This window comes from Erythrolamprus reginae, chromosome 2, assembly GCF_031021105.1.
Source record: "Erythrolamprus reginae isolate rEryReg1 chromosome 2, rEryReg1.hap1, whole genome shotgun sequence".
Taxonomy (NCBI): Eukaryota; Metazoa; Chordata; class Lepidosauria; order Squamata; family Dipsadidae; genus Erythrolamprus; species Erythrolamprus reginae.
The window spans coordinates 95,552,681-95,567,379 of record NC_091951.1 but is presented as its reverse complement, the minus strand read 5'-3'; the positions used below and the strand labels follow the sequence as shown (position 1 = coordinate 95,567,379).

At 38.5% G+C, this 14,699-nt stretch overlaps 1 protein-coding gene across 1 annotated transcript in view; it reads left to right on the top strand.

The window, feature by feature from the left end:
• The first annotated feature begins 367 nt into the window (after nt 1–367).
• BSN (bassoon presynaptic cytomatrix protein) overlaps nt 368–14,699 on the top strand; it is a 266,010-nt gene continuing 251,678 nt past the window's right edge. The window contains exon 1 of the mRNA XM_070738773.1: nt 368–558. Within this exon, the coding sequence (XP_070594874.1) occupies nt 368–558 (191 nt within the window). The remainder of the gene's footprint in view (nt 559–14,699) is intronic.

Sequence of the window (14,699 nt, the reverse complement as noted above, 5' to 3'; positions counted from 1 at the left end):
TCCCAAGACCGTCTCCGCTTTGGCAATCCGGATCTCTTGCGCGCCAGAAGCGCCGGCGGGAGAAACGAAGAGCGGAATCTCGGCAACCATTGGCAAGGCCACGCACGTGCTGGCGAGGGGCCGGCTAGAGCTCTTCACCAGCCTCCATTGGTCCGGGGCCGCGCGCCCGCCCGCCCGCGCCCTCCCCCCCGAGCGACGCGCGTCCTCTCGGAGGGCTGGGTGCTGGGCCCGCGCTCAAGCTAGGCGCATGCTCAGTGCGGACGGGGCAGGCGGAGATGGTGGTGCTAGGCTGATGGCGGCGCGGACGGCACTGCGCTGAAGACGCTCGGGGAGCCTTGTCCCCCATCCGGACCGCTGCTGCCTGGCCATGGGCAATGAGGCCAGCCTAGAGGGCGGGGGACCCGAGGGGCAGCCGCCCCCCGGCTTGGCCGCGGGTCCCTCCACCTCGCCTGCATCCGCCAAGCCACCTTCAGCACCAAGCAGTGGAGGACAGCTCCCGCCGGGCAGGGCGCCTGCCGCTGCACCGGGCCCCGCGCAGCCTCACGGACCCTCCGCCAGGTGGGAGCCACAGACTAGCCGGGCTGGGCGAAGTATGGCAGGAGATGGTGGCACGGGAGGGGGGGCCAACTTCGGTTGACCGAGCTCAGGAGGCTGGAGGCTGGGGACTAGTTTGGGCTGGAAGGAGCGGTGGGGTAGGGGGATTAAAGGGCGAAGTGCAGCTGGGAGCCCATGCTGCCTCCTGGGTGCAAGCTGGAGCCGAGACCAAGAAAGCTATGTATGGTGTAGAAGGGAAGGCAGGATCTGTGGAGCCTATGAGAAAAGAGGGGAAGGATTTGGGGTGCACTAGGGTGATTTATAATTGCGCTGCAGGAGAAAGCTGGGAATAGTGGGGTATCCTCTGAGACCCATGGGTTGGTGGGGGAAGAAAGATGGTTTGGCCTGAGTTTGCCATGTGTTCCCAATGTTACAGATAATACATGTTTTTTGAGGTTTGGGGAGATGCAACTCCTTAGAATGCCTTATTTTGAGAACGTTTGCCGATTGCTTCAGTTTATGCTGTGGCTTTGAGGTGCATCAAGCAGAGCTCTGATAAGATCTATTAGCGAGGCCTGAGGAATATTGAGTTGGGGGCCATTCAAGCTTAAATATGTTTTATTTTTTTAAAGATAGGGAATGGAGAAATCTGCCCATGTGTGTAAATTTGAGCTAGTGTGTAGGAAGATGAATATGGCAAATAAGATGGAGGTGAAGAGAGAAGCATGTGCATATCAACTGGATGAGGACCTGCTTTCACAAAGGGAGCCGTAGTGCAGGCTAGTATCAGAGAGAGGAAAGCCAAGAAAACATGAATGGGATGCTGATTACCCAGCAAAAGATGGGATGAGTGATATGCAAAAAAGAAAGGCATGGACATGGTTTGTGGGTAAGGAGCCACAAGTAGTTTCCCCAAAGCTACTGATTGTCAGGAATATGTCTGGCTTGAGTTATTGGGGGGAGGGGAGATACCCAAATATTTCTACGTGCTTCCATTTCATATACATTTGTCATATTGATGTGATGTTTGCCTACAAAGACACAATCATTCACACTTAAGCACAAAGTGTACCTATTCTAATTGCATCCAGTTAGAATATAAATTAAAACAGTTATGTAATCAATGCCTTATGTACCATGTTTACTACAATATAAATGTTTGTTATTGTTTCCCTAATAAATACAAACCCTTTGTACATTTAAAGCATTATTAATTATCATAAAGTAATAGATCTTTGGTACTGGAAAGCACTGCAGATGGGAAAACATTAGTAGCAGTTTAAAAATAGTTTAAAACATCAAGAGAGTAAATACTTCTACAGCATTTAAAGCTTGTACTGAAATATTAAGAATATCCATATAAAGCTTTTTTAATGTTGAAAAGGGGACCAGAAATACATTAAATACATGTTTTAAATGTAATGTCCATATGTTTATTGATTACTCCATTACTCCATGGGAAATATAATGACGAATTCTGGAAGATAGCTATACTGTAGATATATATATCGTATAGCTATACAATAAATATATTGTAAGATTTTGTTTGGGTCCCAGTTGGAGACTTATTTATTTTTCAGTGATTAAAACATTCTGTTCTGGTTCAGCTGGGTTTTTCACAGCATCTGATTTTCTCACTGAAATTTGTAAGAAGGAACATACAGTGCAGTTTGTTAGTCTGTGAGAATACCTCCCTTTTTCTCAAGCAAGCATTATCCATCTTACACTTCAGATATGGGTTCTGATGATGCATTTAATTGTTAAGTTCACTTGTGAAACCGTAGTTTTTAGCAGAATTGCCATCTGTATAATGTTAAATTGTGACAGTGATTTCGTTCCGCAGGGTCCAAGTTTGCACATTACTCCCCAGCTGAGCCTAGGGAAATGTAGGCCAAGCATCAGTGATCATGCAAAAGAAGTTCATGCAGACATGAAAATAAATGGATGTTGAAATGTTCAGGCAAATTTGCATGAAGGCATGGTGAGGTGTATAAGCGAGCCTGAGTAATATTGCACATGATAACATTGAAAGGAGAGATCTCATGTGATCTGGTTCCTCTGAGCTGGGTCTATTTGTCTTTGGGAGGTTTCTTTAATTCTGCAGTCTGGATTCACGTATGCACCACAAAGTGGTACTGAGTGTCTTATTTTGAGGCATCTGCGCATTGAAGCTTTTCTGTGACACTTCTGCCATGGTGGTTGAAGAGAGAGCTGGGAAGCCATCCAAACACTAATACATCAGTGCAGAAGTACTATATTGTTTTCCCCAAGATCCAAACAATCAGCAGAACCCTGTTCTTTCAAAACAGGCATTCTATCATGTCCTGACCTGATTAATGAGTGTTTATTTGGTGGGCCATTTATTTGTCTGCTTAGGGAAAGTGCTAGAAAAGTCATGAATATCAGCAATTGTGTCTGTATGTGTCTCTGTGTCTATGCACATATAGATAGGTGCTAGCCATGTTATTGTTGCAGTAAAATAATGAAAAAAGACTTGCAGAAGTATTAAAAGAACATCCATATGGAATTAGGTTGCATATATTAATTAAAGATATTGTCTCAAGCATTAGAATTTATCTGATTCCATTTTTAAGAAAACTTGTTTTGTTTATTGAAAGACGTATTTCTAAAGTGAATTTACTGCAGTGTAATACTATTGCTATGAATCTGTTTCAAAAGCTAAATGTGGGAGAAGTTGATATGAAATATAGGAACATAAAAATGTGCTGATATGCTAATATGCTGATAAATGTAATATAGGCCAATATTATTGCAAGGAGTAGCAATAAGAAGAAACAGCTAAAGAGAACAGTAAATCATATGTTTACATGCAGAATATTTCTGGTTTGATTCTAGGAAAAGTTGGATATATTTTTGCCTGAACTTTCATTTCAAGTGTTCCATAGAGTTCCATACCAATGTTCTAAGCTGATATAAGGCAGTTTCTTACTTTAATGGCTGTGTAATGGTGAATAGAAAAAAATACTATTATTGTTTGTTTAGGCAGATTTTATAATCTCTATTGTTTTAATTTTTTCTTATCATGTTAGACTTATGTTAGGGGAGTGATATGCAGTTAAAATGGCCTATAAAGCTAAATAATAATTACCTGTGACTAATTCTTTCAAACTTTTGTATTAATTATAAAGTTGGAGTGCTTCTGTAGACATGCACAGAGAACCCCGTAGGGTATTCAAAATGAATTTGCAAAAAATTGTGTTGTTAATCTTTTAGATAGACAGCTTGTAGCCTCCAGTTATATTAATTCCATTCCTCCAAACATGACTGCAATATAACAATGTAAATTATTCTTTTATTGTTATTTTTTGCATTTTTATAGTCTACTTCTTACAAAGTACAGTAACCTTGGGCAAAATCTTAACTCTAAAACACTAGTTACTTTCTTTTTTACAATACATACATAAATGTCTTTTTCTAACTTGTTGCCAGTGAAAATTCCCTAGGCTATTGATAGAATCATTTGTTTTGTGAGATGGGCAGTTATATAAATTGTAAAATTAAAAAGATCATGTTCTGATCATGTTGATTTAAAACCAGATGACCTAAGAGAAGATTTGGAAATTTACAGAAAGTTTATGATTATGCAAAACTGAATTAATTTGCTCTATGAATCAATGCATTTAAAGCAAGAGTTGAAGTTCTGAGGTCTTTAAGGGACTATAGTTGCTCACCCAGGCAACATATTGAAATTTAATCTCCATGAGATGGAAACACCACCAATGAAAGATTTGGGTGTTCTGCTGAGTGCTGTTCAACTTGTTCTGAAGGCAGATCATGAAGCACCTTCTTCTAGCTCATGCTAATAGGCCAACAGTGACTCTACCTTGATAAAGAAGGGTAGGTTTTAATGGACTATGCTGTAGTAATCTCCTATTTAGGTTGCAGGCTGCAATGCCTTATACATTAAATGGGTTTTAATAACATTCTAAACAATTCAGTTAATACAAACTTAAGCTGCATATAAAGTAAAGTAGAATTCTGCCTAGGAATTATGTATCAAGTTGTTGCTGCTAGTATGTAATTTATCATTTCCCCTAGTTTTCATATCAAGGCCTGGTTCAAAGAGTTGGTTTTAAATCCTGTAAAATCCTGCAGGGTTTGAGAAGCTATTATGAGGAGGATCAGCTTATTTCATGCATAACTTAAAATTATATGCTGAAGTCTGTTTCCAAATGTCCCTTCTTAGTATGAAAAAAGGCTAGGTTGCAGCGAAAAAGTACCTTTTTAGGCCAAATCATTGCTATGTAACACCTTCCCCAGAGAAAACCTGTTAGTTCCTATCCTGATATGACTTGATATAACAAAACAAATACATTTTATTTCCCTTAAACATTTGTGTTACGGGTTTTATATGAAGTGTTCTGAATCTTATTCCTCTATGCTCATGCTTAGATGTATTCACTGTATATATCTTAAAAATATCATTCATGATAGCCATCCCGAGTCCTCAGAGTGGGTTGGCATAAAAGTCCAATCAAATAAATAAATAATAAATAAATCTTTGGTTTTATTTTATGGCTAGGTTAAGATAGTGATTGCTTTGGTGATCAATACTTCAATTTCTATGAGAGAATTCTAGCATTAGTTGAAGGGGTGCCAACCTCATAGGTAGACGTCCCACTTGGTTATGGAGCAGGGGGAACTTTGCTCCTAACCTTTCACTGTGACTTTCCCAACAATGAAAATGTCCAACCTGGGAAAGCAGGGAAAGAGGTGTGGAGAACTGGCCAGAGGTCAAATCCAAATTGCTGCAGCTTCTGATGCTACTGAATCTAACAGTCTTGCTGCTCTTCCAGCCTGTTTGTACAACTTGGGTCACTCATGCCCTTATCACCTCGAGGCTTGACTACTGTAACGCTCTCTACATGGGGCTACCTTTGAAAAGTGTTTGGAAACTCCAGATCGTGTAGAATGCAGCTGTGAGAGCAATCATGGGCTTTCCCAAATATGCCCATGTTACGCCAACACTCCGCAGTCTGCATTGGTTGCCGATCAGTTTCCGGTCACAATTCAAAGTGTTGGTTATGACCTATAAAGCCCTTCATGGCACTGGACCAGATTATCTCAGGGACCGCCTTCTGCTGCACGAATCCCAGCGACCAGTTAGGTCCCACAGAGTGGGTCTTCTCCGGGTCCCGTCAGCTAAACAATGTCGCTTGGCGGGACCCAGGAGAAGAGCCTTCTCTGTGGCGGCCCGGGCCCTCTGGAACCAACTCCCCCCAGAGATTAGAATTGCCCCCACCCTCCTTGCCTTTCGTAAGCTGCTTAAAACCCACCTCTGCCACCAGGCATGGGGGAATTGAGATACTCTTTCCCCCTAGGCCTTTACAATTTTATGCATGGTATGTCTGTATGTATGTTTGGTTTTTATAATAATGGGTTTTTAACTGTTTTTAGTATTGGATTATTATTATATGCTGTTTTATTATTGCTGTTAGCCGCCCCGAGTCTCTGGAGAGGGGCGGCATACAAATCCAATAAATAAGTAAGTAAGTAAGTAAGTAAGTAAGTAAGTAAGTAAGTAAGTAAGTAAGTAAGTAAGTACAGTACTGAAGCAGGCAGTCCTCAGGTTACAACCGTAATGGAACCTGCCAATTAAGGTTGTAAGCCGCAATGTCATAAAAGAAGTCATGATGTGATTGACCCAATTTTATGACTTTCTATGGGTGGTTGTTAAAGTGAATACTATGGTCATTACGTAAACCCATTTGCTATGGGTTCACTGTGGACAAAAAAATCAAAAGTAAATGTGAGATTTCAGGGAAAATTGTCATAAGCCGTGGTCACGAGACCAGGCGACTCTGCGAATGGCTGTAAATGGAGGCTGGCTGTCAAGTGCCCAAAATGCAGTCGTGTGACCACAGAGTAGTCAGAACTTCAGAACCAGGTTCTATGTACCTTTTGAATGGGGTCTGTCAGAACTTTGAATGGTTACTGAGCACCTGGTCCCAAATCAAGGACTACCTGTAATTTCAGAAATCCATGGAAAATATTTCATAAGCTGGCCAGAAAGTTTTGCTTACAGAGAGTCCCATATGCTGCATCTATAAAATAAATCTTAGTATGAGTTGAGTCAACTTGTGTTTCTTATAATAAGAAATTTCATGCTAAAATCATGGAATCCTGAGTATTGTGAGCTTCTTGGAAAATATAGAAGTATGTTAAACAGATTGGAATGTGATAGTTTCAAATCAGATATATAAAATCAATAATATACGTCTATGACTATGGTAGCTAATGTAAATATATGCATTTTATGATATTTCTCAATTAAAATGGGTACTTAGGTTGATCCATTTATATATAAACTGATGGAAAATATATTTATAAATCATAATATAGGACCTGAGCAGGAAAGTGGTTACAGAGATAATAAATGGTCTCTGCCATGGGATGTTTTGTATTTTCTCTAAAAATGTAGTTTATTTTAATATAAATACTGGGGAGATACATCTATAAAGCAATGTATTTGCAGGTAATCAGTCAAAAACATTCATGTTTCCTAACAAGATCTTAAGGTTTGGGGAAACCTGTACCTTGATCTATTTGTGGTAGCAATACTAACAGGGTATTAATAAGTCTGCTAAGAGCATCTTGCTAATCCTCACAGCTAAATCAAAACTTCCACAGCTCATGTAAGTACCTGGATCTGGCTGTTGTAAAGTTTAAGTACTGTATATGAACAGTTTTCACTATTCTTCTCATAGCTCCTAACTTCATAAACTTGTTCTCTGCTTTTCCATAACATAATCTCTTAATTTGCAACATTCTACCACTATGCAAGAAGAGATCATGATTTTATTTCACCTCTGTTAGAAAATGTGTTTTATAAATATAACCACTCATCTCATGTGAGAAAGGAAATGAAGGAAATTCTGTGACTCAATTAGCTTGAAAAGACTGTGTAGCAACTGGTGGCGGTTAGGTCTTGGTCAAGGATAAGAGAGACCTCCAGCCATTGAAATGTCTTTCTTTCTTGTGATTTGTACATGTAGACACATATATTTTGTGGTGGTGTTCTTTCTTCAATAAAGATAAATTAAAAAAAAAGAAATTCATAAATTGCTTAAGATGCCACGTATATCGCCAGGCATGGGGGAATTGAGATATCTCCCCCAGGCTTATAGAGTTTTTGTATGGTATGTTTGTGTTGTATGCTTTTTTAAATGATGGGGGTTTTAGATATTTTCTTTTAATATTAGATTTGTTACATTGTATATTGTTATTATTATTGTTGTGAGCCGCCCCGAGTCTGCGGAGAGGGGCGGCATACAAATCTAATAAATGAATGAATGAATGAATGAATGAATGAATGAATAAATAAATAAATACATTTAATGGGGATTTTTGGATTAATTATATTATACTCTCTCAGTCCATGTTCTGTCCCAGGGCTGCTATAACATGGAAAAACTGAAAGAGAAAACACTACGTATGTCTCCTCGATGCCCTGGAGGAAAAGCCAAATATAATTCTAACAATTAAATAGTAAATAAATTGTAGTCTGATTTCTTCACATATATGACAATTTTAGAGCCACCTTCTTCTTATACATATCAATGTTTTCTGTCTGTACTGAAGACTAGGGTCAATTAAGTTGATAGAGAAAAGGTTATATAACTTCATATCACTCCATTATTGTTTATTACCGATCAATAAAATCATCCCTTGTGATCATCCAAATGCTTGATTCCTAGAGAATTGACATATTAACTTACATATTTCCTTTTCCCCCTGTAACTGCCCATCTTTTACATCAATAAAGGAAGAATTACTCACCTGTAATTATTCTCCTTTACTAAGTTGGTCCTCTGGCTCTCAGTCCTTATTGGTACCTACGAGGAAAAAAACAATTACTTGTTGCTGGCTGACTGTAGCTAGTCTGCATTTTTGCAAGGCTTGGGAGACTGTAAGGCTGTGCTGTTCCTTTCACATCATAGTAACTTTCGAGGCTCATTGCTCACTCCACCAACTATTTTGGTCTCACTTCCCCCGTATATAATAGGCTGCTGTTAGTTTCTAGTGCACTCCCCTTTCTCTCTTCTACCAACACCCACATTTGTGCCTTCATTTTTAAAATCTCACTGCTGAACAGGTGTTGTTCCTTGTTCTCTTAAAATGTCAGGGAAATAATCCATAAGGAAGGAATGTAATTCATAAGGGAAAAAATTCAGGTCCGCAACCTTGAGTTTTTCCTTCCACATTTCCTCTCTGTGGAGTAGCCTGCCACTTAAAATAAGGTTAGCACTCTCCTATTGTCATCCTGGAGGAACATTAAACACCATCTCTTCATTTTTCTAGATGACGGTGTTAAGGTTTGAGAGACTGTTTACGTTACTTTGACTATTTTTAATTCTATTTTCTTTTCTTCATTGAAAACTGTGAAAATGTAGAATGCATTGGGTGATAGATAAATGTAATAAATAAACATCCATTGTAAAGGCCTCCTCAGTGTACTTCCACTGCCATTTTACAAAAATGCTTTGCTTTTAATGTTTGCTATCTTAATATCCAGGGAATATATACTAGCTGGTGTTGGGAACATGGATGAAGATTCTGCCAAAATCCATATTGTGAAATGGAGCAAGATAATTCTGAACAGATTTTCATTTCTTAGCAAGATGGAAAACAGTCTAATTCTAATATTTTTTTTCATTTGGGTCTTCAATGGAACTCTTAAGTTCTGGATTTCAGGTATTGTATGAAAGTTAGCATTATAGTAGTATTCCAAACAGAACTGAGGACTAGTGGAAAATGGGAAAAAGAGAAGGAATATTACATTCAGTAAGTAATAAGCTGTCCTGCAGTTGGAGTGACTCTATAAGTCCATGATGGCTCACAGTATCTTAGGATATATTGATAATTTTGATAATTTTATAGACTTCTTTGTTGCACAGACGACTCTTCTGATTGTGCCTGGAATATTGCTTAGGAGTTGCATTAACCACTTAACCAAGCTTAGTCATCAATAAAGGCAGAAAACACAAATCATTTCTTTGTATTTTTGCTTCTGGCATAGCCAATGATTCTGCATCAGCAAGGGACATCTTCATCATTACTATATTTTTTGAAAAAGTAATTTTTATTTAATATATATATTAAAAACCAAACACAGACGCAACATGTAAACAAACACTTACACACATACAAATTAAATATTTTTAAGTGGGTCAGTGTCCGTATTTTAACATTCTTGTCCATATATTATAAGTTCATATATATGTACACATAGTCCTGTATAATAAACCAATTTTCACTGTGAGTTTGTTTTCCTTTTTTGTATCCATTTATACCACATTGTCCAAATAGAATAATCATCCGAGTCTTTTTTTATCATTCAATTCCATGGTTAGTCGGTCCATTTCTGCACAATCAAAGATTTTTTTTAATGATCGCTTTATCTCTAGGTACTTTTGAGTCCTTCCATTTTTGTGTGTAGGTGATTCTTGCCGCCGTCACAATATGTAGCAATAAATATTTAATATTGTTTGGATATATTTTCCTAATAATACCTAATAAGAATAATTCTGGGGTGAATTCAATCATGGTTCCTGTTATTTCTTGCAACCATCTATGGAGGTTCTTCCAATATTTTTTAGCTTCGTGACACGTCCACCATTACTTTATATATTACTCCTTTTCTTTTAATAGCCCGATTGGTCTGAAAATTGGCAAGAATGTACCACTACAAATTTTGTTATATTCTGTCCAGGCACAATGAAGTTATGGGCACTTGAGTTCAGTTTTGAACCTTTTGCTCATTGATTTTATATGATGTTTGGTCCAGAGTTTATCTTTCAACTCCAAATGCAGAAATCAATTTGCACTGAAGCAACAATGTGTTTGTGGGTTTCAGTATTCCCAGAGATCTTCCTTGTGGCCACTAGGCTTCCTGTCTCACTTATGTTCTTAAAAAAATATTTAATATAGTAAATTAAATAAGAAGTTGCATGCTATAAAGCAAAGCAAAACTAACCATCAACCTTTAGCATCGTATTTATTCTGAAGTTTGGATTTATTTATTTTATTTATTTATTTATTAGATTTGTATGCCGCCCCTCTCCGTAGACTCGGGGCGGCTATTTACAAAAATCCCGCTAGAATATTAAAGGGGATCGAGATGGGTGATTTTTTATACTTCTTAGTAAATAGCCAGCATGCCTACTATGACAATCATGTTGTAGGCAAGACTCCTATAACAACAATTCGTAAATATGCTACCACATGCTCTCAAAATTCCAAATGTCTTTCTGGCTCAAAAAGATATCTTGTTCATGGATTGCCTCCAAAGTGGGATGAACTGCCTTGGATAATTTCCAGAACTTCAGACTAGGCCCCCAAATTATATCAGGCAGGCAGTTTTTGCAGCCTTAATATATAGAAACATCCATGCTGGGTAAATTCTCCAATCTTTCCTAGAAATCTATTTTAATTTGTTTTTCTGAACTGCTGGCTTTATTCTTTTTAACACCGTTGTTGTATCTTAGAATGCAAATCTTCTGGACAAGGGCCACGCCACTGCTGTGGTTTGTATGGTGACAATGAGCAAATGTAAAATGGTAACAGCGATAGCATGCTTCAGCAGAAAAGAAGCTTTCTGAACAGCTGTTGCAAAATCTAAGTGATGGCAATAGAAGAAACAGTCAAGTCCAAGAGAAATAGCCCAGATGGCTGACTGAGATTAAAAACAGAGTTTCAATTAATCAATGATCAAGTCATTAATTGCACAGATTAGTCGATTAATGTTGTTAAGCCTCCATCTTATTCCAAGAAACATGCAATAATTGCTTCTCATTTACCAGTTGTTTTGTTATTTCCAATTTCCCCCCCAAAACTAGTGCCTGGTATTATTTTGTCTTTAGAAATGTATTGGCTCTTCTCATATTATTTCTTTCAGCTATCAGCTTAATAGCTTTGTTTTCCACATGTTTCTATTGCAGTGATGGCTAGCCTTTTCTGAACCGAGTGCCCAAAGCATGCGTGTATGCACATGGATGTGTGTGCATGTGCCCAGACCCCCCCCAAAATGCAATGCACACGCGCCCTCTCGCATGCACACAGAGCCCCGCATGTGAACCCGGCACATGAGTATCATAGCCCTAATGACCAGCTGGCTGGTGGAGCTGAACTGGGATGACATTAATAGAATGCTAAATATACAATGGACAATCGCTAAGGAAATGGCAGTACTAGTTAAAAGTAATGCGGTGGGAGAATTTAGAGAAATAAAACAAGCAGCAATAGAAAGCGCTCAGGCGGTAATAGTTTTGGGTTGGAAGGATGCGACAAAATGGAGAATTCAAAATTGGTATAGCTACACGATGGACCATATTCAATTTGAAATTATGGATAAAAGGATAAATTTGGATAATGAAACTGAATTGAGACAACTGATGGGACAGTGGGACAAGGTAAGACGATATATGATGAGTAGAATCCAAGACCAAGCTATAAGAAATAAATTGGAATCACTCTATAATATGTAAATAGATATATTGCTCTTGGGTCAAAGTGGATTATATAAAAAACACCCCCGATTGGTGGTGGGGTATGTGTGTGTGTCGGGGTGGTGGGCACATTTCACTATGCACTGTTTTATGTTGTGTGTATATTAAACTTGTTAAAAATTAATTTAAAAATATTTTTTAAAAAAAGAACTGGGATGATGGCTCATAAGCCATCACGGATGTAGTGCATCTAGGTAGATTTGTGGTGTTGGTGGTTTGTTAGTAGTTAATATTCAATGCCTGCTGAAGAGAAGTAAATAGGCTACTATTAGTGTCCCGGTGTTAGTGAACATCTTTACAAACAGCTTCAGTGAAGGAAATTATCAAATTTGTAGGTAAGTCCATTAAGTGAAGCAACCAATATTTTAGAAGACAAAAAAGAATTCAAGTTGATCTTGATGTGTTGGAGAACTGGATTAAACTGCTAAAATAAATTGCCAGAGGATGTGATACGACATTGTGCATTTAAGTGGAAGAATTGATTACAGAATTTAACTAGAAAATCTGTGACTTGTTGACTCATCCTTTCAGAGATATTTCCTTACCAGTCATAGAGCTTTTAATATACTTGAAAAGTTTTCAAAAATTCAGAACATATTCATAGATGTATCTGCCTTGAAAGGAGCCCATCTTAAATTGTGTACAGTAGTACCTCAGTGCTCATTGTTAATTGGTTATGGGAAGTGTGATGAGATTTTTGCCATGAGGAAGAATGACACTGACAAGGTCTAGCTTATGCATTGAGTACCAAACAAACTATGAGTTCTGGGATAACATTTTCATGTCAAAATGCACTGAATACCAAATTTGGTGAGTATCAAAGCAGTTGAGTACCAAGATACTACTGCAGTACAGTCAGACATTAGGAGTTGACCACAGGAAATATTTTATGATTATTTGTATTATATAATAAAATGTTTTATAAAATTTGCCAAATTTTCATTCCATGGCAGTCATAGGCCCTAGGTTTTGGATGCAACTCATTTGAGTTACCTTGGCTGGAAATGTTTTCCCTATTATGCATCATTTTGCCCACTTAATATTTTAATAGCATACTAGGCAACCTTTAATGTGTTGGGTCATCAGAATGATTAAGAGAAAAAAACAGTGGGAATGGTAGTGACATCTGACTTCCTGTCTGTGTCTTATCCCAGCTGAAGCACACTCAAATACTGTACGTAAAGGGATAGGTTCGTGCTTTTTACTCAATGAATGTTCAGGAAGATTACGTGCAGTTGAGCAAAAACATAGCAATTTTGGTCTCTCTGTATCCAATTCCTATAATGTTCTTGCGGATTTAAATAGTAAGGATGTTGAAGGTATTAGCAAGGCCCCTCAGGCGGAGAATGAGGGGATGTTCAAAGGAGAAGTTGTTGTAAACGAGGTGCATAGTGTCACCAAACCAAGTCCAGTTAGTAGAAATAAAAAGAGGACACATTTTCTTGTGGGTGACTCAATTGTTAGAGGTGTTGATTTGGGACAGAGGAAGGATGTGGTGAAGGTGATGAGGTGTCTCCCAGGAGCCACTGCCCGCAGGGACAGGAGGCGGATTACAAACATTATCAAGGCTGTGAGTTAAGGTAATAACGTTGATGTGGTGGTGCATCTTGGCACAAATGATTTGTCCCAGAGAAATGTTAATGTAGTAAAAAGAGATTTTAAATGTCTAAGTGTGGAGCTGGGTAAAATAACTGATTCAGTGACTTTCTCAGAGGTGTTACCGGTTTGTGGCCAGGAGGATAAAACAACTTGTATCAGAGAGTTTAATGTGTGGTTAAGGCAGTGGTGTAAAGCTGAAGGTTTTGGCTATGTAAGTCATAATGTCAGTAGGTGGTCTAATAGGGAGTTGTTTAAGAGGGATGGTTTGCATCCACCATACAGAGGTACCCAGGTGCTCGGTGAGGAATTCAGAACTTTTTTGGACAGGCATTTAAACTAGGTAAAGGGGACAGAGATGTACCAGATGTGGATGATTTCTGTCCCCGACAAATGAGGATAAATCAGTTTCTGGAAGCTTATGAAAAGGGAGCTGTAAATAAAATAGATGTAGTTGTTGATGATAAGGGTCAAACTAATAAGGAAAATAATGTTCTTCGGGTAATGTGCACGAATGCTCGAAGCTTGAGCAACAAGCTCTGTGAGTTAATGGCCATAATATCTAGAGATAATTTTGATCTGGTTGCCATAACTGAGACATGGTTTAAGGATTCTAATGAATGGGAAATATCCATACCAGGATATACACTGTATAGGAAGGATAGAATAGAGAGAAGGGGAGGTGGAGTAGCCATTTATGTTAAAGAAAGTCTAAAAACAATACTAATTCAAAATACATGTAAAGATCTGGAGACCCTCTGGATTTGCATGCAAAATAAAGACGGTTCTGTCATTAGAATTGGGGTGATCTATAGGCCTCTAGGGCAATCTGAGGAACATGACAACAAGATGATGGATGAAATTACCCAAATGGCAGTAAAGGGAGATATTGTGGTTATGGGTGATTTCAACATGCCTGATGTTGACTGGAGTATCCCCAGTGCCCTTACGTGCAAAAGTAAGAATATAGTAGAGGCCTTTACAGGAGCAGCTCTGGCACACCTAGTTAAGACACCAACTAGAGGGGAGAATATTCTAGAT